Genomic DNA, 27,027 nt, shown 5'->3' with positions numbered 1-27,027 from the left:
TATGGTTACTGTACCCAGCATACATGCAGGCTTTCCTCTGATACGGGTACTGTACCTGACATACATGCAGGCTTTCCTCTGATACGGGTACTGTACCTGACATACATGCAGGCTTTCCTCTGATAGTTACTGTACCCGGCATACATGCAGGCTTTCCTCTGACTACGGGTACAGTATCTGGCATACATGCAGGCTTTCCTCTGATTACGGTTACTGTATCCGCCATACATGCAGGCTTTCCTCTGATTACGGTTACTGTATCCGCCATACATGCAGGCTTTCCTCTGATTACGGTTACTGTACCCGGCATACATGCAGGCTTTCCTCTGATTACGGTTACTGTACCTGACATACATGCAGGCTTTCCTCTGATATGGTTACTGTATCCGGCATACATGCAGTCTTTCCTCTGATTACGGTTACTGTATCCGCCATACATGCAGGCTTTCCTCTGATTACGGGTACTGCATCCGGCATACATGCAGGCTTTCCTCTGATTACGGGTACAGTATCCGGCATACATGCAGGCTTTCCTCTGATACGGGTACTGTACCTGGCATACATGCAGGCTTTCCTCTGATACGGTTACTGTACCCGACATACATGCAGGCTTTCCTCTGATTACGGGTACTGTATCCGGCATACATGCAGGCTTTCCTCTGATACGGGTACTGTATCCGCCATACATGCAGGCTTTCCTCTGATTACGGGTACAGTATCCGGCATACATGCAGGCTTTCCTCTGATTACGGTTACTGTATCCGCCATACAGGCAGGCTTTCCTCTGATTACGGTTACTGTACCCGGCATACATGCAGGCTTTCCTCTGATTACGGTTACTGTACCCGGCATACATGCAGGCTTTCCTCTGATTACGGTTACTGTACCCGGCATACATGCAGGCTTTCCTCTGATATGGTTACTGTATCCGGCATACATGCAGGCTTTCCTCTGATTACGGTTACTGTACCCGGCATACATGCAGGCTTTCCTCTGATATGGTTACTGTATCCGGCATACATGCAGGCTTTCCTCTGATTACGGTTACTGTATCCGCCATACATGCAGGCTTTCCTCTGATTACGGGTACTGAATCCGGCATACATGCAGGCTTTCCTCTGATTACGGTTACTGTATCCGCCATACATGCAGGCTTTCCTCTGATTACGGGTACAGTATCCGGCATACATGCAGGCTTTCCTCTGATATGGTTACTGTACCCGACATACATGCAGGCTTTCCTCTGATTACGGGTACAGTATCCGGCATACAGGCAGGCTTTTCTCTGATTACGGGTACAGTATCCGGCATACATGCAGGCTTTCCTCTGATATGGGTACAGTATCCGGCATACATGCAGGCTTTTCTCTGATTACGGGTACAGTATCCGGCATACATGCAGGCTTTTCTCTGATTACGGGTACAGTATCCGGCATAGATGCAGGCTTTCCTCTGATTACGGGTACAGTATCCGGCATACATGCAGGCTTTCCTCTGATTACGGGTACAGTATCCGGCATACATGCAGGCTTTCCTCTGATTACGGGTACAGTATCCGGCATACATGCAGGCTTTCCTCTGATACGGGTTATGCTGGTTTTCGGACGGTCAAAAAATACTACATGCAGCATTTTTTTTTGTCCGGATAAAAGCCGGCTTATATCCTGGAATTCACCTGGCTCCCATGACGGTGAAAGGAGATCTGGCAGTGCACGGTAGTATCCAGCTGTGCCAGATACAGTGAACTCCTGCAGTCTGTTCCTCCAGCGCAGATGTGAACGCGGCCTTAGACTGCTCTTCCAGCTGCTGTCACATGAGTGTCTCACTGTTGCAGTCGACGGACGGCTTATTTGAAACCTTAACCAGTTTGCCTGATGTGTTTTGGCTATTGAGCGCAAATGGAAAAAGGTTCTGTAATTTGAGGCAAAAAAAACAACACATTGTGGCGACGGCTTCGTGCTGCGCGTATCCCGTTTTGCAGGAGGTTTATGTTGGATCCTGGATGATTAGTGTGCTGGAGATGTTTGGCCATACGTGACTTTACTCTGGTGGTCTTGGGGATAGAGACTCTGGCTCCACCGTGCACTGGCTTCTGCTTAGAAAGGTGTTGTATTCAGAACCCTTAAAGGGTTTCTGTCACCCCACAAAACTCTTTTTTTTTTTTTTTGGGATAGTTAGATTCCTTATAGGGCGATATAGGAGAATATAATAGTCTTACTTTCATGCGGCCGATTCTTTATAAAACGAAGTTTTATAATATGTAAATCAGGGCTCTACCAGCAAGTAGGGCGTCTACTTGCTGGTAGCTGCTGCAGAAATCCGCCCCCTCGCCGTGTTGATTGACAGGGCCAGCCGTGATCTCCTCCTCCGGCCGGCCCTGTCAGTAATTCAAAAATCGCGCGCCTCTGGTCATTCGGCGCAGGCGCTCTGAGATGAGGAGGCTCACTCCCTCAGTGCGCCTGCGCCGATGATGTCTTCTCTTTCGGTGATGTCATCGGCGCAGGCGCACTGAGGGAGTGCTGAGGAGACGAGCCTCCTCATCTCAGAGCGCCTGCGCCGAATGACCAGAGGCGCGCGATTTTTGAATTACTGACAGGGCCGGCCGGAGGAGATGATCACGGCTGGCCCTGTCAATCAACACGGCGAGGGGGCGGATTTCTGCAGCAGCTACCAGCAAGTAGACGCCCTACTTGCTGGTAGAGCCCTCATTTACATATTATAAAACTTCGTTTTATAAAGAATCGGCCGCATGAAAGTAAGTAAGACTATTATATTCTCCTATATCGCCCTATAAGAAATCTAACTATCCAAAAAAAAAAGAGTTTTGTGGGGTGACAGAAACCCTTTAAGTATAAAGCCACAGCTGTACAGCAGCTGCTTAAAGGGAATGTGTAAAAAAAAAAAAGCTATTATTGTTTAAAGTCGGTTTCTGACTTCAGCAAATTACATTTATCATGTAGAGAAAGTGATTACAAGGCACTTACTAATGTAATTCTCCACATTGCCTCCTTTGCTGGCTAGATTCATTTTTCCATCACATTGTACACTGCTTGTTTCAACGGTTATGACCACCCTGCAGTCCATCAGTGGCAGTGGTCGTGCTTGCACACTATAGAAAAAAAAGCATCGGCTTCTCTGATGGCCGAGACCATGGGGACGCACATAGGCACACGTGCACAGCGGCTCGTATCTGTGCTGCAGCCGTGACTGTAACCCCTGGATTTTTAACCGCTTGACTACAAGGCTACCTGCACACGAGTGGTCTTTCAGAGATTCCACATGTATTTCCACATATTTCTGCACCAAATCCATTGAAATGGGTGAAATCTGCACAAAAGATCCACAGAAAGAATTGACATGCTGTGGGTGTTGATATCAGCACAGAATGAAAAATCAGTATCTCTGCGATTTGGGTAATCACATACAGTGTGCTGGCACTATGTATTACGCTGTGGTTTTTCCACATGAGAATCCGCACAGAAAAAACATGCTTAATCCCCAACGTGTGCAAATAGCTTAGACATCCAGTAGGTCACGGCCTTGTCTCGGCTTTTCCTAGGCCCGTGACATCACGTTCATCAGTCACAAGGCCTAGTCATGATCACATTTGCTCTGTCTGGTCCTGTTATTCAAAGAGCAGAGGGCGCAGCAGTTGCAGAGAGCGCTGAGCCTCTAGGTGTAATGGTAACGCCCCCGTTGCTCCTAGAGGCTCGTTTGCATTTAGTAAAACATCATTTTTCTCAGTACTGCAGGCACATACAAAATGAACATGGGACCAACACAGATGCCTTCAGCTGCCAAGTGCACATGTAACAGGTCAGCCGGTGTCATAGGTATAAAACTGCTGACAGATGCCCCTTAAAGGGGTTATACTATGACTAATGTAAAAAATATATAATTTGACTTTATACATAACAAAGCTAGAACCAGCCCTGTACCTCACATGTGTCCACAGATCTCCACATTCATTGCTCTGCTAGATTTATATCAAGCTGGCAGCTCAAGGGGAGAGTCCTTTTTGCTGCAGCTCAGGGAGTGTGCCCATGTAGGGCTGAAACGATTACTCGAATTAATAGATTAACTCGGCACAAAAAAAATCCTCTGCAAATTTTTTGCATCGATGATTCGTTTGTGCCATGTGACCTCGGAGTGTGATGGAAGATCTTGCTATTACTCATGCTCCGCGGTCACCCGCCTGCCCGCACAGCGCTGCACTGGATCCTGATGTACACACATCGTCAGGACGTAGTGCATGTAAGTACACACTATGACCTGATGCTGTGTGACCTCAGGATGACAGCGCGTGAAGAAGAGGATGGAAGATCTCTGGAGTGTCGGCATCACCCATACAGGAAAGAGGGGAACTGGGGGGAGTAAGGGGAACTGGTGGTAGTGTGTGTGGGGTGGCGGGAGGGGGGAGAACTGGTGGCAGTGTGGGGGGAGGGGGGAGAACTGGTGGCAGTGTGGGGGGAGGGGGGAGAACTGGTGGCAGTGTGTGTGGTGGGGGGGAGAACTGGTGGCAGTGTGTGTGGTGGGGGGGAGAACTGGTGGCAGTGTGGGGTGGGGGGGGGGAACTGGTGGCAGTGTGTGTGTGGGGGGGGGGCAACTGGTGGCAGTGTGTGTGTGGGGGGGGGGGGGAACTGGTGGCAGTGTGTGTGGGGGGGGGAAGAACTGGTGGCAGTGTGTGTGGGGGGGAGAACTGGTGGCAGTGTGTGTGGGGGGGGGAAGAACTGGTGGCAGTGTGTGTGGGGGGGGGGGGGAGAACTGGTGGCAGTGTGTGTGGGGGGGGGAGAACTGGTGGCAGTGTGTGTGGTGGGGGGGAGAACTGGTGGCAGTGTGTGTGTGTGGGGGGGAGAACTGGTGGCAGTGTGTGTGGGGGGGGAAGAACTGGTGGCAGTGTGTGTGGGGGGGGGAGAACTGGTGGCAGTGTGTGTGGGGGGGGGGGGGGGAGAACTGGTGGCAGTGTGTGTGTGGGGGGGGAGAACTGGTGGCAGTGTGGGGGGGGGGAGAACTGGTGGCAGTGTGTGTGTGGGGGGGGAGAACTGGTGGCAGTGTGGGGGGGGGGGGGGAGAACTGGTGGCAGTGTGTGTGGGGGGGAGAACTGGTGGCAGTGTGGGGGGGGGGGGAGAACTGGTGGCAGTGTGTGGGGGGAGAACTGGTGGCACTGCTGGAGGAACTAATTGCATTGGATGGGGAACTGGGGGGGAGGAGACTGATGGCACTGGGGGACTGATGAGTTTTTATAGAAAACATTTTTTTTAATTAGTTTTTTCTTATTAGAGTACTCGATTATTTGTTGGATTAATCGGTAGAATACTTGATTACTAAAATAATCGATGGCTGCAGCCCCATGCCCGCGCTCACCCTATCACAACACAGAAGTCAGTTGAAGGATGAAACTGAGCATGTGCGGCCTTCTCAGTGAGCAGGGCAAAGAAATAAGAAAACAGCAAGTGGCGCTATACATATACATTTTATTGAATAACTCAGTGGTTATGCAAAAAAATGTATTATGCGCAATTATAAAAGAATTCAAATCCAGAGGCTGGTTTTAAAATTTTGTGGGACAACTTCTTTAATGGTGTTTCAGGGGTTGAAGGCATTATCCTTGAGGAGGTATTGGGGACACGGGGGCCCCTATTATCATGATCAGTGAAAGTCCCACTGAAGGACCCTCAGCGATCAGCAATTTTCCCCTATTCTGTGGATAGGTGGTAAATGTTAAGAGATTTGCTTTTCTCTTGAATATGTCTGTTTCTTGGTCCTCGTCACTTCCATGTTACTCTATAACCACTATTCTCACTGATGGGTGGTTCACACTATTAGACTCTTCATCCATTTTCCCTGAGAGTTGCAGTTGTCTATCGTCCCCCAGGCTCCCCCCACCAATTCCTGGATCACTTTGCAGCTTGGCTTCCTCACTTCCTATCTTCTGAATCACCAACTCTTATTATGGGCGATTTTAATATCCCCATTGATGATCTCCCCATCAGCCGCTCACTTTCTCTCTTTAACCTCCTCTCTTGACCTATCACAACTTCCTTCCTCTGCCATGCATGAACAGGGCAATATACTTGATCTAGTCGTCTTCCGTCATTGCTCAGTCTCAAACTTTAGTAACTTATCCTTCCCACTTTCTGACCACAATCTTCTTTCATTTACCATAAAGGCCTCTCACTTTAATCATGGCAATCCTACTTTTCACACTTACAGAAACCTACACACCATTAACTGCCAGCAACTTATTAACACCCTACAATTACCCCAATCTCTTCCCTGTCCAATCCAGACTTGGCTGCCAATCATTACAACCAGACCCTCAAAGTCACCCTAGATGAAGTTGCTCCAATATCAATCCGACCCTCCTGACACAGAACTCGGCAGCCCTGGCACACACCTGAAACGCGTTTTCTACAGCGCCGCTCCAGATGTGCAGAACGCTTATGGAGAAAATCGCGAATGTCTGACTGCTTTCTGCGCCGTAATCGGCGCAGGTGCATTGAAGATGCCGGCGCAGGGAGCCGTCCGACGGTCACTGCGCCTGCGCCGAATACAGAAGCACATGGCGCAGGCGCGAGAATTCGGCCGAGATGGAGAGAAGTAGGCTGTCAATCTAGAGAGGGGCAGGCTGGAGGGACGCGCTGGGTGGCAGAAATAGTGAGTAGACGGAGCCTCTAGGTGCTGAAAAGACGCCCCCCATAGCACCTATAGGCTCATTTGCATATCAATAAAACTACGTTTTTAAGCTCAACCGCTCCAGACAAAGGTAATACATGAACATGGTTAGGTACAGGCTACAGCAGACACTAGCAGATCGCTAGTGTCAGACAGTTAAATAGGTGAAAATCTGGTGGTAGAAACCCTTTAAAAACGCATCTTTTCAGGCAGGCTTATCAAGCTTCCTAAACTGACTATTCCCCGACTAAACCTCTCCCCCACCAACTCCTCTGGCCTAAACTCGATCCTCTAGTAGTCCCAAACCCGAAGCAGATCAGCCGACACCACTCCTGTCAGTTCAATAATGGCTCAAATCCTACTTATCACAATCAACTACCTTATGTGTCACCTCCAATTCCTCATAAATTGTAAGCTCTTGTGAGCAGGGCCCTGACTCCTAGTGTTTCAGTTGCATATTATCCAGTTAGTTTTGTTTTGTACACGAACCCTACGAATTTGTAAAGCGCTGCGGAATATGGTGGCGCTATATAAATAAATTTTATTATTATTATAATGGTTGATAACTGTTAGATTGGTGGAGGTGGGGTTGCTACTGATTACTAGAACGGGAAGGGGGGTTTCTGTTCCTTGTTCCCCCTGCTAATGAGCCCTGAAATGTGGATTACTGGGTGGTGGTCAGGTTCATGCGTACCACAGCGCAGAGACACTTACAGTTGCAAGAAAAAGTATGTGAACCCTTTGGAATGATATGGATTTCTGCACAAATTGGTCATAAAATGTGATCTGATCTTCATCTAAGTCACAACAATAGACAATCACAGTCTGCTTAACCTAATAACACACAAAGAATTAAATGTCACCATGTTTTTATTGAACACACCATGTAAACATTCACAGTGCAGGTGGAAAAAGTATGTGAACCCCTAGACTAATGACGTCTCCAAGAGCTAATTGGAGTGAGGTGTCAGCCAACTGGAGTCCAATCAATGAGATGAGATTGGAGGTGTTGGTTACAGCTGCCCTGCCCTATAAAAAACACACACCAGTTCTGGGTTTGCTTTTCACAAGAAGCAGTGCCTGATGTGAATGATGCCTCGCACAAAAGAGCTCTCAGAAGACCTGCGATTAAGACTTGTTGACTTGCATAAAGCTGGAAAGGGTTATAAAAGTATCTCCAAAATCCTTGCTGTTCATCAGTCCACGGTAAGACAAATTGTCTGTAAATGGAGAAAGTTCAGCACTGCTGCTACTCTCCCTAGGAGTGGCCGTCCTATAAAGATGACTGCAAGAGCACAGTGCAGACTGCTCAATGAGGTGAAGAAGAATCCTAGAGTGTCAGCTAAAGACTTACAAAAGACTCTGGCATATGCTAACATCCCTGTTAGCGAATCTACGATACGTAAAACACTAAACAAGAATGGATTTCATGGGAGGATACCACAGAGGAAGCCACTGCTGTCCAACAAAAACACTGCTGCACGTTTACAGTTTGCACAAGAGCACCTGGATGTTCCACAGCAGTACTGGCAAAATATTCTGTGGTCAGATGAAACCAAAGTTCAGTTGTTTGGAAGAAACACACAACACTATGGAGAAAAAGAGGCACAGCACACCAACATCAAAACCTCATCCCAACTGTGAAGTATGGTGGTGGGGGCATCATGGTTTGGGGCTGCTTTGCTGCGTCAGGGCCTGGACGGATTGCTATCATGGAAGGAAAAATGAATTCCCAAGTTTATCAAGACATTTTGCAGGAGAACTTAAGGCCATCTGTCCACCAGCTGAAGCTCAACAGAAGATGGGTGTTGCAACAGGACAACGACCCAAAGCATAGATGTAAATCAACAACAGAATGGCTTAAACAGAAGAAAATGCACCTTCCTGAGTGGCCCAGTCAGAGTCCTGACCTCAACCCGATTGAGATGCTGTGGCATGACCTCAAGAAAGCGATTCACACCAGACATCCCAAGAATATTGCTGAACTGAAACAGTTCTGTAAAGAGGAATGGTCATGAATTACTCCGGACCGTTGTGCACGTCTGATCTGCAACTACAGGAAACGTTTGGTTGAAGTTATTGCTGGAGAAGGAGGTTCAACCAGTTATTAAATCCAAGGGTTCACATACTTTTTCCACCTGCACTGTGAATGTTTACATGGTGTGTGCAATAAAAACATGGTAACATTTAATTATTTGTGTGTTATTAGTTTAAGCAGACTGTGATTGTCTATTGTTGTGACTTAGATGAAGATCAGATCCCATTTTATGATCAATTTGTGCAGAAATCCATATCATTCCAGAGGGTTCACATACTTTTTCTTGCAACTGTATATTGCTTCGTCACTTACACACCTTGTTTCATAGACTTTGTTAGATCTTAAAAATAAACATTTTTTAATGGCTGCATAACCCAAGAAAGGTGTCGGGCTCCACTGCTGCTCGGACTGATTTCTTCTATTTCTTCAGTTTGTAAAAACAGAGTGGTAACTTTATTCAGCCATTTCTAGCTTTTTGCTTTCCTTGAAATTGAAGCCGTGTGCTGTTATCATTTATACTTTATGGTGCATGTGACTGCTTGCATTTTGTCTCCAATTTCTATACGGGTTATTAGTTTTTTGTAATGAATGTGTGCTTTGGTAATACTTAGCAGCTGATTGGAAACTTGTCATTTCATGAACTGCACTAGAAACGCCCTCAGCGCTGCAGCCCCTTCAAGTATCTGACAGGAACGCCAGCAATCTGGTCCTTAATGACCTGATATTGATGGCCTCTTCAGAATCTGGAAAACCCCTCTGAAGGCGTCTGACCCCTCTACAAGTGATGGTCTGCCCTGCCCTCCTTTCTTCCAAGCCCAGCACACCTCCTAACAAATAAATTTACTCCCACATCCATGCCAAACGGCGCCGCCCCCCCTCTACGTCATGTAATTTATTCACCCCACCGTCTTTGCCTCCTCCTTTCTTGGCCTCCGAAATCCCGCGCAGCCGCAGTATCGCTGACTGCCTGCGCCTGTACGATACTCTGGCTCCTGAGGCAACAGTGCTCTGATTACGTCACTGGGCTCGGCGCATTGAGGCTGTTGCCCTCAGGAGCCGGAGTATCGTACAGGCGCAGGCAGTCAGCGATACTGCGGCTGTGCGGGATTTCGGAGGCCAAGAAAGGAGGACGCAAGGATGGTGGGGTGAATAAATTACATGACGTAGAGGAGGGGGCGCCGTTCGGCAAGGATGTGGGAGTAAATTTATTTCTTAGGAGGCGGGCTGGGCACTGCAGGGGGCGTTACTGGGCACTAGAGCAGAGTAATAACGCCCCTCTGGGCACCTTGAAGCTTAATTAGCATATGAGAAAAATTGCTTTTTCATCTAAATGAAAAGTTGAATAAAAGAAAGAAGACCCATGCAAGAATGAAGGTAGTTTATTGCACATTGCTATGTTAACAGTTTTATATGCTCAAAGTAGGTGACCGATTCCCTTTAAAGGGGATGTCCACTTTTGCTTGATTGATGACCTGTCCTTAGGATAGGTCATCCATATCACATCGGCGGGGGTCGACTGCCAGCAGCTCAGCCAATCAGCTGTTTGATGAGAAGGCAGTGCTCAGGCGGACAACCCCTTTAAGTGGATGCTTTTTCTATCCTGGGACAGGCTATCCACTTGTGCTGCCCATTTCTCTTACAGTGGAGCTGTCCTACTCCTGTACCTGTCAGCTCCATTACGGTGTTGTATAGCCTCAGACAATTTTATTCTATGTTTCCTCCATGCTAGTCATTGTGTGTAGTAATGTGGATAAAGCTGTGACGACGAGGTCCTGTCGGAAGGCTGCAGATTTTGTGTGTTTTTCTAAAAGTATTTGTAGAGGAATGTGGAGGAGCGGGGAGAAATGACAAGTTTAGGTGATGTAAAAGGCATGTACAGTATATGGTATATTAGAGCTGAGCATTGAAGATTTCTGTGTATCCAGTGTGTGTATAGCCAAGAGATGGTCACATTTCTGGATGCACCTGATTCTACTGATGGTTGCACTTGGCTGAGGCCACTTTATGGGACCTAGTGCTGCTCCGTATTACAGAGATTCTCCTCTGAAAGCGAGAATCCCTTATGTAAGACTGCGTCCTGCGGAACATGATTTATTTATCGCTTCCTACGGGATTCAGATGCAATCGGACATAGAAAACCTCTGCATGAAACCAGGGGCTGACCAAATCTGAATGCGGCCTGTGCGAATGAAGGAGGAGGTAATTAACCCCCTGCATCCCTCAGCTTTGGCTAGCCTTAGCTATGAGAGAACTGCTCTGCGAAAATGACAAATATGGAGCGCAGCAGGGTTCAGTATTGAGGTGACCCATTGTAACAGTTATGCAAGTGTTCACAAGACGGTGCAACGTTAAGGGGGTTGTGTCACTTCAGCAAATGTCATTTATCATGTAGAGAAAGTGAATACAAGGCACTTATTAATGTATTGTGATTGTCTATATTGCTTCCTTTGCTGGCTGGATTAATTTTTCCATCATATTATATACTGCTTGTTGCCATGGTTACGACCACCCTGCAATCAATCAGCAAAGGCTGTGCTTGCACACTATAGAGTAACACCAGCCTATGCATGCTGCCACAGTCCCGACCATCACTTTTTCCTATAATGTGGAAGCATGGCCACCGCAGATGGATTGCAGGGTGGTCGTAACCATGGAAATGAGCCGTGTATAATACGATGGAAAAATGAATCCAGCCCGCAAAGGAAGCAATATGGACAATCACAATACATTAGTAAGTGCCTTGTATTCACTTTTCATGATGGTCTCTTCAGTCCGCATCCAAGCTGCATTTTTAAAAAAAAATTTTTTAGCGAATCGGACGCAGACCCATTTATTTCAGTGCGGCAGCAAAAGGTGCTGTGTTCTGTCTGCATCCGCACTTCTGTTCCACGGCCCGCCAAAAAAATGGAACAGATCCTGTTCTTGACCGTCTTGCGGTCAAGAATAAGCATTTGTAACATAGTGCGGGATGATGCACATGGCCGGTAGCCACGATGTGTGGACCTCCAAACTGATACGGTGTGAACTGATATAGATTTGCCTAAACAGATGACTGTTGGCTTTATAGAAACATATTTGTATTGTGTTTTTCTGCACTTTTGCATTTTTTTACGCAGTAGACATGGCTCCAAATGTTAGTTGAAGGTCTGAGAAGTGTGAAACGCTTCTGTCGTTTTTCTTAATTTGGTGGCTTTTTTATTTTTATTTTTTAAAATAAGAAAATGCAATTGCCACTAAAGACGGGGCAAAAAACACAATAAAATGTACCACAAATGTTGTGAAAAAAAAATTGCCAAACCCCCACCAGAGCCGTATTCCCGGGTGTAAGGAGCCTGTATGGAAAGCGTCTTCTGAATTTTCAGCTGATCAGACGGCTTTCATTTTTGCTTTTGACTACTTTTGTTGTATCGGAGCACGTCCTCAGATTGTAAGCTCCTGTGAGCCGGACCCTCACTCCTAGTGTCTCATTTGTGTATTAGCTGCAATCCTGTGATTATTCTGTTTGTACATGTACTCTCTGAATTGTAAAGCGCTGCAGTATATGGTGGTGCTATATAAAGATGATTCTGTGGATAGATGTGTACGGGGTGCGCCTTTATATAAATCTTTCTGGTTCAGATGCTTATCTGTTAACAAAAAACTATTTGGAAAAGCACCGAGGGTGGGGGGGGGGGGTGGGGGTGAAACTTTATTTCTGGAAAGCACCGACGCTACTGCCGGCAAACTGGAGTAGCGGCCATGTTCACCCCATTATAGCGGAGTACTCTGTGAGCCTTGCCGCCTCCTGCAGTAGTAATATGCTGTATATGTCTGGGGGTGATTACATAAAGGGCCCCTATGGTTTGGACGCCAGTCATTATCTGGCAGACTGGCGCTGTATTCGGAGGACCATCCATTCAGAGTGCTGTCAGATGAACCACATGCATTGATTTTTTTATGTACTTGACACAAGCAAAATATAGAAATGCAGCTGTATAGGAGCGGATGGTAGAAATATATACTCGGTGGGGCAGATGTACTAATCTTATAGATGGAATAACCTTAGACCGGGTGTCTGGTCATATACCACATTTACCACCGGGGCTCAGGCTGGATGGTAAATCTGCTGCCGGGACTCCATACCCACTATTGGTTGGCTTAGTATGGCGATCTTGGCGCACAATGTTGCATATTAGACCCCATCCGCTTTCTGTTCAAGGCGTACACTTTTCCAGTAAGAGGCGCAACCCCCCTTGTCCTAGTTGCTCATAGCAACCAATCAGATTGGTCCTTTTTATTTTTCAGGGTTTTTTGAAATTGAAAGGCACAGTCTGGTTGCTATGGGCAACTACCTCCGCTTTGATCTCCTGTAATATCTCTAAACCTAGATGCGTCACTTGGTGTCGGCACAATTGACACCAATTGGTAAATGTGGGCCATTGTTTTCTGCTTGCATGATTTATCAGTTTAATTTTAGCTATACGCTGACATTTTGGATTTTTGTGCCTTTTTGTATAATGCAGTTTTCTTTTCCTCTTTCTAGTGTATAGGAGATGGGAAGTAATGACAGGTGGCACCTTCATTAAAATACCTGCCTAGATTCCACCATCCTACAGCTTCAGGATGAATGGGGATATGCCTCATGTTCCCATTACGACTCTAGCGGGAATTGCTAGTCTCACAGACTGTAAGTACATCGTTCATCCATCTACGTTCTTCATTGTCTGCATGGTGTGTCACTTTACCTACCTGTGGGTCACCTGAGCTGGGATAAAATGGTGTAGTCTGTCCCGACTCTGCTTAGTTTAGGTGATCTAAATGTAGACCAAAGCAACTCTCCATCCAATATGGCTGGCACTGAACTACAAATGCGTGCCTTTCCTACTTTTGATTTACAGGGGTTTTCCAGGAGCACAGTATCTGCAGGATAGCTCATCAGTATCATATTGGTTGGGATTCGACTCCTGGCTCCCACTGATCAGCTGTTTGAAAGCTGCACGTAGGCCCTGTGACCAATGGATGTGACTTCACTGGCCTAGGAAGAGGCCCCATCGCCCATTGGCGTGCCGCAGCCTCCTCAGACAGCTGATCGGCAGGGGTGCCGGGTGTTGGACATCCACTGATCTGAGGATTGGAGGACAGGGGTTTTCTAAAAGTTATTGGGCACATGTTGTATAAATGAGACTAAAGAAGGTCTTCCCCAGTCCCTGTGTTTGTAGTGGCCTCCGCACTGTTGTTCACATTGCTGTATGACATGACATTCATGGACTTTGCTCCCCTGTAAAGGGAATCTGTCACCAGCGACCTCCCTATCCATCTATTTGCATAGACCAGGGGTAGGCAACCTCCGGCTCCCAGCTGTTGTGAAACTACAATTCTCAGCATGCTCCATTCATTTCCATGAGTTCTTAGAAGAGCAGAGCAAGTATGCATCCTGGGAGTTGTAGTTTCACAACAGCTGGGAGCCGGAGGTTGCCTACCCCTGGCATAGACACATAGCTGTGGTTCACCTGATTTAAGCATTTTTTTTTCTTTTTTTTTTTCTTTTGTTGATCCAAGGCTATGTTCCCAAGTTGATACTTTTTCTTAACATGCAAATTAGGACTTTAGTGCAGTGAGGGCGTCACCTTTGCTCTTGTTGCACTCAAGCTCCACTTCTTTCTACGGCCATCCCCTCCCTTTTAAAAGTGTTTTATGATGCAAAAGTAGTGAAACAAAAACTAACAGAAATCCTCTTATTAGAGCGAAAGTTATGATTCTGGGTGAACGGAGCGGTGACCCAACATGTCCACTACTGCTCCATTCAGAAAAGGGCCTTGTCAGTCAAGGGGGTGGGGGGGTGGGCTCTAAGTGCAGAGCACCCCTCTGTTCATCAAAGACCTAATTTACATATTGTCTTTGTTCAGGAACAGCACCACAAAGGAATACATGTGGTATTGTTTTACTCAGCAGAATCAACCCTGCTATACATTATTCCTGCTTTAATAGAGCAACTGCTGATTGAGGTGGTCTTATATCTCAGACATTGATAGTATATGGCTAGGGATATGCCATAAATGTCAGATACGGGTTCCACCTCTGGGACCTGCGACTATCTCCAGAATGGGCCCCTGAAAGCGGAGAGCGCTCCATTCACCACTAAAGGAGTTCCGAAAACAGCCTAGCGTGTGGTAAATAAGAGCAGTGACGGGAGTGAATAAGGGAGCATGTCATGGTGCATAGTGAATACGGTTGATAGAAAGACATACGTCCATCAAGTTCAACCAAGGGATAGGTGGGGACGCGAATCCCAGAAGGAAGTGATGCTCAGATTTCTACACGTTTTCATAAGCATTCATGTTTTTTACTTTTAAGAATTCATCTAAACCCTTTTTAAACCCGTCCACTGCTCCTGCTGTGACCACGTCCTGAGGTGTCTATTTCACAGCTTCACAGCTTCACAGTTCTTACAGTAAAGAAGCTTTGACGCTTCCGGAGACTGAACTTTTTCTTCTCCAGTCGGAGGCAGCGCCCCCTTGTCTTTTGAGGGGATTTTACATGGAACAGTTTTTCACCATATTTTTTGTATGACTCATTTATATATTTGTATAGATTAATCATGTCCCCCCTTAGACGTCTCTTCTCGAGACTAAATAAATTCTATTCTATAGACCTGACTTTACATATTAACCGTCTATGAGGGACAGTATCAAAAGCCTTTGCAAAATCCAGAAACACTACATTCTTTTTTCAATATGGGCACCATGTTTGCCTTGCGCCAATAACTTGGCACTGTACCAGTACCTAGAGAATCTCTAAAAATTGTAAACGGGGGCACAGCAATGACTGAATTGAGCTATTAAAGAACTCTTGGGTGTAATCCATCTTGTTCACATTTACCTTATTTACACGTCATGCATGTGCAGTGTCCTCTCCTTCACTTTGGGGGCCCCGTTCAGGAGATGGGTGCAGCTCCCACCTCTGGGGCCTGCTCCTTTCTGACTTGTTGGTATATCCTAGCAGTATGCCTTTTTAAAGTCTGAGATCAGCCAACCCCTTTAAGTGTGTAGAAAGAAGAAAGGTGTTCATGTTAATGGTGCATTCACAGGGTACTTCTCTGCTAAAAAACCTATACCATCTAACGCCATCAGCAGGGCATCCGTTTGCCTCTGCTTTAGAGCTCATGCAGACTGCTACGTGTGTTCCGCATTTTGCGTAACGCACTGGGCCAGCGCTATATAGAAATGCCTATTCTTGACTGCGATTATGGACAAGAATACGACATGTTTTATATTATTTGCGGGGCCACAGAATGGAACTACCGCATCTTTTGCGGCCCCTTTGATTGCAGAACGGATGCGGATCTGTACGTATGACTGAGCCCTTAATTTGAATTTTTTTCTAGACGGACACACATACATGGTAGACAATGCCTTAGTGTCTGTTTTAAAAAAAAAAAAAAAATTTAAAGTGACACTTATTATTATTTTCTTTTTTTAACATTTATGTAAACCTTTGTAAAACGGATGCCCTTTCGCTGCCATATTTTTGTGTAAGTTGTTAGCGGATCTGTTAAGCAGATGGTAGAAGCGTGATGTGAACATACCCTAAGCTAGCACTTGAAGTTGTAGGCGCTGTTTTTATATTGCCGTTTGTACCTGTTTTGCCTCCGCTGCCTATGCCAGTAGGCTGCACATAAAGCTTGCCTCACGTTACAACGTAGTGGTTCATATACGACTTTGCTTTTTCTCCACAGTACTGAACCAGCTGCCTCTTCCATCCCCTTTACCTGCTACAACTACAAAGAGCCTCCTCTTTAATGGACGGATAGCAGAAGAGGTGAACTGCCTTCTGGCATGCAGGGACGAACCTCTGGTGTCACAGCTTGTCCACAGCCTCAATCAGGTGTCAACAGACCACATGTAAGTACCAACGTTATTACTCTCATGTCTTTCCCTACTTTGTGTGACACTTTTAGCCATCCAGGATTAGCAAAAAGGGTGTTTTTCTTTCCTGTAACAGCGCCACTCTTATCCGTGGACACGGTTTTGCATTACAGCTTAGCCCTGTTCACTTTTAATGTCTGCAATGTAGAAGTAAAGTAGGTAAAATCTGTGTTAAATTGTCCCTATTGTTTAAAGAGGATCCGTCGATGGACCGGATGTGCACGTTTTAGCACATACTAGTATTCCCAGTGAAATAAAAATAATTTTGAGCACAGTGACACTTCTCTTGTTCTCTGTATGAATTGACAACTGGGCGTTAACATTCCCTTTTTCAATAGGGTGCGACAATTTGAGCCCTGATTGAACAGTGTGTATAAGGGCACAGACCTTTGGTAAGTGTAATGTTAACGTCCAGTTGTCAGTTTAGGCTACTTTCACACTGGCGTTTTGGTTTCCGTTTCTGAGATCCGTTCAGGGCTCTCACACGCGGTCCAAAACGGGTCCGTTTTGCCCTAATGCATTGTGAAAGGATCTGCTCAGAATACATCAGTTTGCCTCCGATCAGTCACCATTCCGCTTTGGAGGCGGACACCAAAACGCTGCTGTCACACTGTATGTCCCTTCGACAACTTATAGAACACGTCCTTCTCCGGTCCGCATTGCAGATGAGTAGCCATTTCTATAGTTGGCAGAGAGAAAAATGCGGAAAGCACATGCAAGGCATCCGTGGTTTGTGGACCAAAATAATCGTGTGCATGAAGCTTAACATTGTACCAGAATCACAAATATTTGAGGTTGTCGTCCTGTATCTGCAATACAACTGCTCCTCAATGGCCTTATATAAAGAGGTGACGTTATTAAACCTGGTTCACAAGTGACATTTTCAAAGTGTTTGTGTATTTAGCTGCTATAATAGACGACAGTCCTTGTCATGAAGAGGATTTCTGTAGCTCTTGTCTGGACGGTTATTAATCCTTTCTCAAGCTCTTTTGGCACTGTACTAATAGGCATTACCTTTACATTCTAAGTTGGTTAGCAAAGTGATTTATTACACTGAGAATCGTGCAGCCTTTTTGCCATTTACCTTCCTCCTTTTAACAGAGAACTGAAAGATAACCTGGGAAGCGATGATCCTGAAGGCGACATACCAGTCTTGCTGCAGGCCACCTTGGCCAGAAATCCCAATGTTTTCAGGGAAAAAAGTATGCAGAACAGATATGCAGTGCAAAGTGGTAAGACCTAAAGGGGGGATTAGTCTTATCTGATTTGTAACCTAGACTTGCAGCGAATTATCAGATTAAGGCTCCTGTTTTAAGATCTCTGCTTTCTAACCTGATTTTTAGTAAGCTTGTTGAGTGAGTTTTGCTTCTCTCTAGCGGTAATCGTTTGGTAACCCCCAACTGATTTGATTTTCAGTTGATGGCAAATTATTGGACATGACCTTGTGAAATTACAATGGGTGCTGACAGATGCAGCAGTCAGTGCATGGTCCAGCTTCACCCACAGTGCGGTCAGGAGGTGCAGGTCCATGCTGGTGGCTGGAAGAACTGCTTACTCCTTGCTCTTTTATTGACCACACAAAAGAGTTTTCCGGTCATCAGTATCTGATCGTGGGGTTCTGACACCCAATCAGCTGTTTGAGGGGGCGCCAGGCGCTCCTGTGAGCTTGGTGGCCCCCTTCCTGCTCACAAAGCCCAGCGCCATACATGGGGCTGATCTGTGCCTAGGCCATGTGGGCGATGAACGTACCGTCACTGAAGCTGTGAGAAGGCTGCGGCACTACTGCAAGCGCCGGTGCCTTCTCAAACAGCTGATCAGTGGGGGTCGCAACGTGTTTAGTTTCATGTAGTTTAGATTGCCGAGCAGTATTGGGGTCAGGTGCCACGGCACCACCTTTCCCCTGAGGGACCACCCTTTTGTATTTCATTATTTGATCAGTGGGGGTCCCAGTTGACTGACACCCCCCCAATCAGATACTTGATGACCTATGCAGAGGATAGGTCATCAGTATTTAAGTCTTGGAAAACCCCTTTAACAAAGAGCAAGGAGATTAACCTCTTTCATCAGCAAGCTGTTAACGCCCATGTTTCCTAGTTGCATTGCAGCCACTGCTCTGCCGCCTAAAAAACAGCACAAATTTCAGTCCCTTTCATCGCTCTGTATCTTACTAAGTTTGCAATTTACAGCATATCTTCTACATTTACACAAATCTTATCAAGACGTAAGTATGTGTATTTCTATTTTTGAAAGGAATTTTCTACTTTTACATGCATAAAGCTGCACATTTTTTGTATGCCTTGTTTCAGTGCCACACTATTTTCTGTAATATTTTTTTTGTGTTTTCCACCTCAGGGATGATGATGCCCCAGTATAAGCTTCCCCAGAATTCCATGCATGGCAGCCCAGCATCTTCCAATTATCAACCAACCACTATCTCTCATAGCCCTTCCAGGTAACGCTCAGTCCAGCATTTCTATTTATGGCTTATGTTCCCAAGTGCATTATCCACATAACTGCGTCTTGGCTGAATAGAGAGTCACTCCATGGATGTACACTCTTTCTCAGTGGGAAAGGACACCTGTCTTGGGTATTGCAGACCTTTTCATGTATGGAGCAGATTGATTATTATTGCAGTAAATGAGTGGTCTGCTTTTAATGGATAACTGGCTGCAAGAGTCAATCAGCAGGCAGTCATTCTCTTACTCCCTTCACGCTCCATGATGTACATGTACTTCATAGGTGCCTCGGGAGTGTCAGAAGCTGAGCCTGCTCCATGTCTGGCGGGTGCCAGCTATGTTATACAGTGATGAGACTGATTCTGGTCATATAACCCCTCAGATACTGTAGAGTGCTTAGACAGACGTGGCTCCTCTAATGGCCCCACCCCGCAATCAAATCGATTAGCTGTCAAGGCATCCTGGGGTCCTCATAGGCTTGCCATTTTAATTTTCCTTTTAAGCCCTACCAAAGTCAGTCATCACAGAATGCGATATATATATATATATAGTGTGTGTGTGTGTGTGTGTATATGTGTGTGTGTGTATATGTGTGTGTGTATATATATGTATATATGTGTATATATATAGCCAGCAGCACACCACGGATTTCAGCAGAAAACGTGAAGTTTATTCACCCAGTGTCAGCAATATATATATATATATATATATATATATATATATATATATATATATATTCAATCATTTTTTTATTATTGTATGGTATAGGCTTCTAGTTGACTACTTTGGTAGGGATATGTTTGGGTTCATTTATCAGTTAAAGAGGACCTTTCACCTCTTCTGACATGCCTGTGTTAATAGCTGCATGCATTCCCCATGTAATAACCATTCTACAGCATCTATTCTTATGGCTCTATGTTGTGCCATCCCTTTATTATTCACACTTGCAGTCTGCAGTAAGGATACAGAGGGGAGGTAACCAGTTGGGGGTGGTTCCAGAATTGTTACATGGGGAATGCATGAAGTTATTAAAACAGGCATGTCAGGAGAGGCCCTCTTTAAATATCATCAGCTCTACATATGTTATTCAGTGCTGTCACCATATGCCGGTTTATTCCTATGAAAAGAAGTGAATTATTTATGAACAGTTAAAAACTTTCCCTTTCTCTTTCAGTCGATTTGTGCCACCTCAGACCAGTTCATCAAATCGATTTATTGGCCAGCAAAACAGCCCTGTTCCTAGCCCTTATGCTCCCCAAAGTCCTGCAGGATATATGCCATACCCACACCTTGGAAGTTACACACAACATCAACAAATGCAGCAAGGTTAGTGAGAGAGGCACATTGAATGGCTGCTGTCACACTCCAAGTAGTTGATTGTAATAACTCTGGTCTTGTCTTCGACAGCTTCTGTTTCCAGTCCAATTGTGGCAGGGGGTCTGAGGAACCTGCATGAAAACAAAGTCTCTGGCCAATTGGCAGGGAACTCTGCAAACCACCATGCTGATAACTCCAGACACAACACTAGTGAGGACTATCTGCAGATGGTACATAGACTGGGCAGTGAGGTATGTCCATAGATATCTATGTTGGGGTGAATACTGTAATCCTAATCTATTCTAGGGGCCACTGGAACAAGCATTGTCTGCAGCTGCGTTTGTGGCACCACACGTAAAGCTGCTCATATGGCTTTGTCTTAAAAGTAGAGAAAGTTAATACAAGGCACTTACTAATGTATTGTGATGGTCCATATTGTGTCCTTTGCTGGCTGGATTAATTTATCCATCACATTATACACTGCTCGTTTCCATGGTTACAGACCACCCTGCAATCCATCAATGGTGGTCGTGCTTGCACACTATAGGAAAAACCGCTAGCCTATATGCTCTCCGATGGTCCCAGCCACCAGAGAGGCTGACGCTTTTTCCTATTGTGTGCAAACAACCACTGCTGCTGGATTGCAGGGTGGTCTGTAACCATGGAAGCGAGCAGTGTATAATGTGATGGAAAAATGAATCCAGACAGCAAAGGAAGCAATGGACAATCGCAATACATTAGTATGTGCTTTATATTAACTTTCTCTACATGATAAATGCCACTTACTGAAGTGAGACAACCACTTTAAGTGCAGACTCCAGAAGCTAGGCAGTACAGCGTCTACATGTGTTTTAAGAGTAGCTGCTTTTAATGTGAAAATGTGTAGATATACGTTGCATAGTATAAACCTTAGGCCGTTGCCCGGCTGTGGCTGTATTGTGGGCCGCAAACAGCAGGTCCGGCCTTGTGCTCCCCGCATCACTGATGCAAACCCATTCACTTGAATGGGTCTGCAATTCGGTAGGTCGGTGTGAAACGGTGCTTCCGTGGGATTTCTGTCTGTGCCTCTGCACCACAAAAAAAGTGAATTGGTCCAAGTTCGAATGCGGCAGCCCTACGGTTGGTGCCTGTGCATTTGCGGACCGCAATTTGCAGTCGATGTTCATGAGGCCTTATGGGGCATTTTCACATCCTGCGCTCCAGGTTTGTCTTCAAACATTGGGCTTTGTGACTTTTTTTTGAGGTTACTTGCCTAATATTTGCATTTACATTACCCTCTCCTGTTTTTGAAAGTGGGTGGGAAAGCTTGCGTGGTTAGTTATGTAAATTCGTTACACTCCAGAATAATCACTGTGACTTTCTGAAAAAAATCTTAAAATAATAAATAAAATGTTGCACACTCACTCCATGGGGGAGAAGGGGAGTGAAAAACAACTGGAGTCGCATTTCTACACAAGTATTGCGTTTAAAGATAAAATGTATCTTTATCAGACATAGTTACAGACAATGTGACTTCTGAAATTTGGCACAAAGTATGCCAACGTATCACTGACTTCAAATGTTATCCTCATTATAAATTTACCCCTATGTATACTCACGCAGTGTAACCTGGTGTTGAAGTGCTTTACACTACTTCAGCAAACGGTCATATTACATTGTAAACATGGAATGTTTTTTTTGAGAGATTAATACCTTGTACCAATCTGGAGGAACAAATCCATCTCTAGCGGTCCAACTAAGACCTGCATTCCCTGTCATGTGCTAGTTTCTTTGGATAATTTTTTTTTTTTTTTGCACATGTATTTTAATTTAAACATTTCTGTTCTTTGTTCACAGGATAGTGATTCTTCAATAAGGAATGCTGCCTCATTTCCTCTACGATCCCCACAGTCAGTGTGCTCTCCTGCTGGAAGCGAAGGAACACCGAAAGGTAAATTTTGACTCTCTAATATTTCCCTGTGTGTCATATAACATAATTTATGGAAAAGACAAACCAGTAAAGAAGTCATCCGCTCCTTAAACGGGTGGTCTGAGATCACAATATCACTTGAATGTAGAGCAAAAGATCTCCTTGGAATGAGGGGTGTGTGTGTGTATATATATATATATATATATATATATATATATATGTGTGTGTGTGTGTATATTCTACACTCTAGGAGGATAACTTTAATACACTTTCTTCCCATGCCCTCTTGAGGTATATTCACATGTCATACATTTCTGCTACTAAAAATCAGTTCCACTCATTGGAAAGGGGTTGGTTCTGCAGCGTGTTGATTTCTGCAAATCCTATTGACATGTGTGGGACTGTAACAGAAATGTCTGCAACAAGGATGGGCTGTGAGCTCATTTACTGCTGGGCAATGTCCAACACACTTGGTCTGAACACCCACAGACAAACCTCTTAGGCTGCTTTAACATCTGCGTTTTTTCTGGATCCGTCATCGATCAGCAAAAATGCTTCTTTTAGAATAATACAACCGGCTGCATCCGTTATGAACGGGTCCGGTTGTACTATCTCTAAAGTAGCCGTGCCACTAAAACCATTGTAAGGCTACTTTCACACTGGCGTTTCTGGGTCCGCCTGTGAGATCTGTTTCAGGGCTCTCACAAGCGGCCCAAAACGGATCAGTTTAGCCCCAATGCATTCTGAATGGATAAGGACCCGTTCAGAATGCATCAATTTGGCTGCGTTTGGTCTCCGTTGCGTTTTTCTTAGACGGTCACTAAAACGCAGCGTTTTGGTGACTGTCTGACGATGCAGAGCCAAACAGATCCGTCCAGATTTATAATGTAAGTCAATGGGGACGGATCCGTTTTTCACTGACACAATATGGGGCAATTGAAAACGGATCCGTTACCCATTGACTTTCAATGTAAGTCAAGACGGATCCGTTTTGACTTAGACTTTTTTTTATTTATTTATGAATAATGCAAACAGATCCATTATGAACTGATACAAGCGTTTGCATTATCGGTGCGGATCAGTCTGTGCAGATACAAGACGGATCCGCACCAAACGTGTGAAAGTAGCCTGAGTCAATGGGTATTGGATCCGTTTTCTTTTGTGCCCGAGAAAACAAATCCGGCACCATTGACTTAAACTGTTTCATGCCGGATCTGTCTTGCTTCGCATCCCATGACGCACTCAAAAATGCTGCTTGCAGTGTTTTTCTGTCCAGCATAGGAGAGCAACCGAACGGGATGGAATGCATTCTGGTACATCCCGTTCAGTTCAATTTTGTCCCTTATGATGGATCTCCATACCGGAAAGGAAAAGCACAGATGTGAAAGTAGCCTTAGACACATTTGTGCAGTACAGTTTCTTGAAAAAATGGTTTTAAAAATAAGGTGTAATTTAATTAAAGCTCTCATAAGGATTTAATGTAATATTGGTTTGCATTAGATGCTCTGAAATATGCAGTATGAAATGTGCTGTGCTTTATGCATGTATAATCCTATCCTAATCACTTCTCATTTACGCTTCTTTAGGATCAAGATCATTAATTCTTCAGTCGCAACCTCCTCCCTACACCTCTCCGAGAGATGCTCCTCCTGATATTTTGCTGGACTCCCCTGACAGAAAGCTAAAAAGACAGAAAAAGTTAAAGACGAGCAAAGATGAGAAGGAGTCAAGTGAAAAGTCAGCAATGTATGACATCATTAGTTCTCCCTCCAAGGACTCTACCAAACTCACATTAAGACTGTCACGTGTAAGATCTTCAGAAATGGACCAGCAGGGAGACATTCTCTCCAGCATGGAGAACAGTAACGTTTCGGAGGGTGACTCCTCTTTCAATGTGCAGTACCCTGGGCACGCATCAAAAACGCCAGTCACTCCACAAGACGTAAATCGTCCTTTAAACGCTGCCGCTTGTTTCCAAGAGCAGAATGAATTCCTGCAAGTGCCCGTCCTACAGCCCAACACGTCTGCAACTGCAAAACCGTCTCAACCTCCCGTGGCTCAGTCACAAACACAACAAACAGGAAACATAACGCCATATGACGAAGTTGAACTGGATGCTCTGGCGGAAATAGAGAGGATAGAGCGGGAATCTGCCATTGAGAGGGAGCGCTTTTCAAAAGAAGTTCAGGATAAAGGTAACATGGACATTGTAGTTACTTGAAGGAATGCCAAATTGATTTGTGACTTCACGTGGAAATTTCGGATAAGTAAAAAGGATAGCCATATATTAAATGCTAAAAGTAAGGCTGAACTTACACTGCGTTTGCATATCCAGTTGCTACATGTCCTCGTAAAGTTCCTGGCATGTATACATCAACCTGATGAAGGGTGAAAGAGTGTCCTTTTTAGTATACCTTTTTCAGCTGTATGAAATAGTATAGTCTGTAGTGCTATTACGTAGGCATCCTGGAGATCATCTTTGGGCTGTATGCAGGTTTGGGGGGTATTCACCCCCAAACTGCAGCCAATACATTACATACTGGCACCCCCAAGCACTTTGGGTGCAGTCCAAGGAAATATCAGACTGCACCATGGCATTGGCTGTGGTGATCTGAAACTCTGATCAGAATAAGACACGCTGTAAAGTTTTTTTTTTTTGGTTTTTTTTAAACCTCTATTTTGTTAGGATCCACAGTCCACTTAAAAAAAAGCTAATGTGTGAATACCTTTATTGACTGCACAGGAACAGGAACATCATCTCTCTGAATGGAACCTTAAAAGGGTTTTCCCATCATAGACAAAGGGAGCATATCGCTAGGATATGCCCCCATTGTGTCTGATCAGTGGGACCCAAACCTACACTGACAATGGGTTGAGGAGGGTGCTCTTGCATGCGCAGCCGCCCTCCGTTCATTTCTATGGGGCCGCTGAAAATAGGGGAGCTGGCTCTGCTATTTCCGTCAGCTCCCACTCACGTTCTCCGTGTAGGTGCTGGTCCCAGAGGTGGGAGCAGCGATCAGATCCTAGCGATATGCCCCCATCGTCTGTGATGGGAATACCACTTTAATCCCTTAAAGGGGGATCCAACATTATCTATCTTGTTTTGTGTAAAAGGAAGATTACTTGCCTGCTCACCTCCGCTCGGTTCTGAACTGCCTTCACATTTTTTCTGGTCTCTGTATGTAAACGTCCGGCACAGACAGGGTCGTATACACCACAGCCAATGACTGGCATCAACCTTGACGTGTTTCCAAATGGCATGCCACTGCCAGGTCACGTGGCTCTTGGGGACACGTCACCGCGGAAGGTCAGTCATTGACTGCAGTGTAGTATGTCAGGCAGGGAATCTGTTCCCAGATACATATTTATGAATCCAACTTACATGAGTGTGCAACTCTCATCAGTACTTGGTCTTGGTCCTATTTAACCCTTTCATGACCCAGCCATTTTTCACTTTTTCTGCCCAGGCCATTTTTAGCAAATCTGACCAGTGTCACTTTTTGTTGGTACTATTTTAGGGTACATATGATTTTTGGTTGTGAGGCAAGATAACAAAAAATAGCTGTTTTGGCACCGTTTTTATTTTTTATTTGCAATGTTCATCTGACAGGTTAGATCATGTGGTATTTTTATAGAGGAGGTTGTTACGGACGAGACAATACCAAATATGTATACTTTTTTGTTTGTTTTACACAAAAACAGCATTTATGGGAAAAAAATAAAAAAAAATCATATTTTAGTGTCTCCATAGTCTGAGAGCCCTATTTTTTTTAAATATTTTTAGCAATTATCTTAGGTAGGGTCTAACTTTTTTTGCGGGATGAGATGACGGTTTGGCACTATTTTGGGGTGCATATGACTATTTGATTGCTTGCTATTACACTTTTAGTGATATAAGGTGAAAAATGGCTTTTTTTTTTTTTTTACGATGTTCACCCGAGGGGTTAGGTGATTTGGTATTTTTATAGAGCAGTTACGAATGTGGCGATACCAAATGTCAACTTTTTTTTTTTTTTACTTTTAACACAATAAAGCATTTTTGAAAAAAAAAAAAAATATCATGTTTTAGTGTCTCCATAGTCTGAGAGCCATAGTTTTTTTTTATTTTTTGGGCGATTGTCTTAGGTAGGGGCTAATTTTTTGTAAGACTGTTAGATTGGTACTATTTTGGGGGGCATATGCTTTTTTGATCGCTTGGTGTTGCACTTTACGGTGTTCACCTGAGGGGTTAGGTCATGTGATATTTTTATATAGCCGGTCGATACGGACGCAGCTATACCTAATGTCTACTTTTTTTTTTTTTTTTTCCCTTTATTTTGCAAAATAAACTTCTTTTTTTTTTTTTCTTAACTTTTTATTTTATTTCACTTTATTTTTTTGTCCCACACTGGAACTTTTGGGGGTCTGATCCCCTTTACAATGCATTACAATACTTCTGTATTGTGATGCATTGGCTGTAAGTGTATTACTGACTGTAATACACTTACAGCCTGCTTGATCTCACAGGCTCTCCCAGAAGGCAGCCACGATGCCTAAGGAAGTCATCGGGCTGCCTTCCCTGCCATCTGGTCCCCGTCACAGCAGTGCGGGGACTCGATGGCTGCTTCCTCCCTGCATGGACATCGCACGTGACGCGGTCAGCGCTGACCGTGTGGCCGTTCAGGGGTTAATGCGCCGGCATATGTGATTTTACCGATGCAGGAGCATACAGCAGGGGTACGGCTATCG

The 27,027-nt window shown here is 44.9% G+C and overlaps 1 protein-coding gene across 1 annotated transcript in view; it reads left to right on the top strand.

Moving 5' to 3' along the window:
* Positions 1-27,027, top strand: part of NIPBL (NIPBL cohesin loading factor) — a 158,192-nt gene that overhangs the window by 42,808 nt on the left and 88,357 nt on the right. Inside the window, exons 2-9 of the mRNA XM_040420964.1 lie at positions 13,236-13,379; positions 16,428-16,593; positions 17,719-17,849; positions 18,970-19,069; positions 20,248-20,399; positions 20,481-20,641; positions 22,227-22,320; positions 23,886-24,494. Coding sequence (XP_040276898.1) covers positions 13,316-13,379; positions 16,428-16,593; positions 17,719-17,849; positions 18,970-19,069; positions 20,248-20,399; positions 20,481-20,641; positions 22,227-22,320; positions 23,886-24,494 — 1,477 coding nt within the window. The 5' untranslated portion in view covers positions 13,236-13,315. The remainder of the gene's footprint in view (positions 1-13,235; positions 13,380-16,427; positions 16,594-17,718; positions 17,850-18,969; positions 19,070-20,247; positions 20,400-20,480; positions 20,642-22,226; positions 22,321-23,885; positions 24,495-27,027) is intronic.

Source organism: Bufo bufo, chromosome 2, assembly GCF_905171765.1.
Source record: "Bufo bufo chromosome 2, aBufBuf1.1, whole genome shotgun sequence".
In the NCBI taxonomy this organism is placed as follows: domain Eukaryota; kingdom Metazoa; phylum Chordata; class Amphibia; order Anura; family Bufonidae; genus Bufo; species Bufo bufo.
Note: the sequence above shows the minus strand (reverse complement) of the source record. Positions and strands in the feature narration are given on the sequence as shown.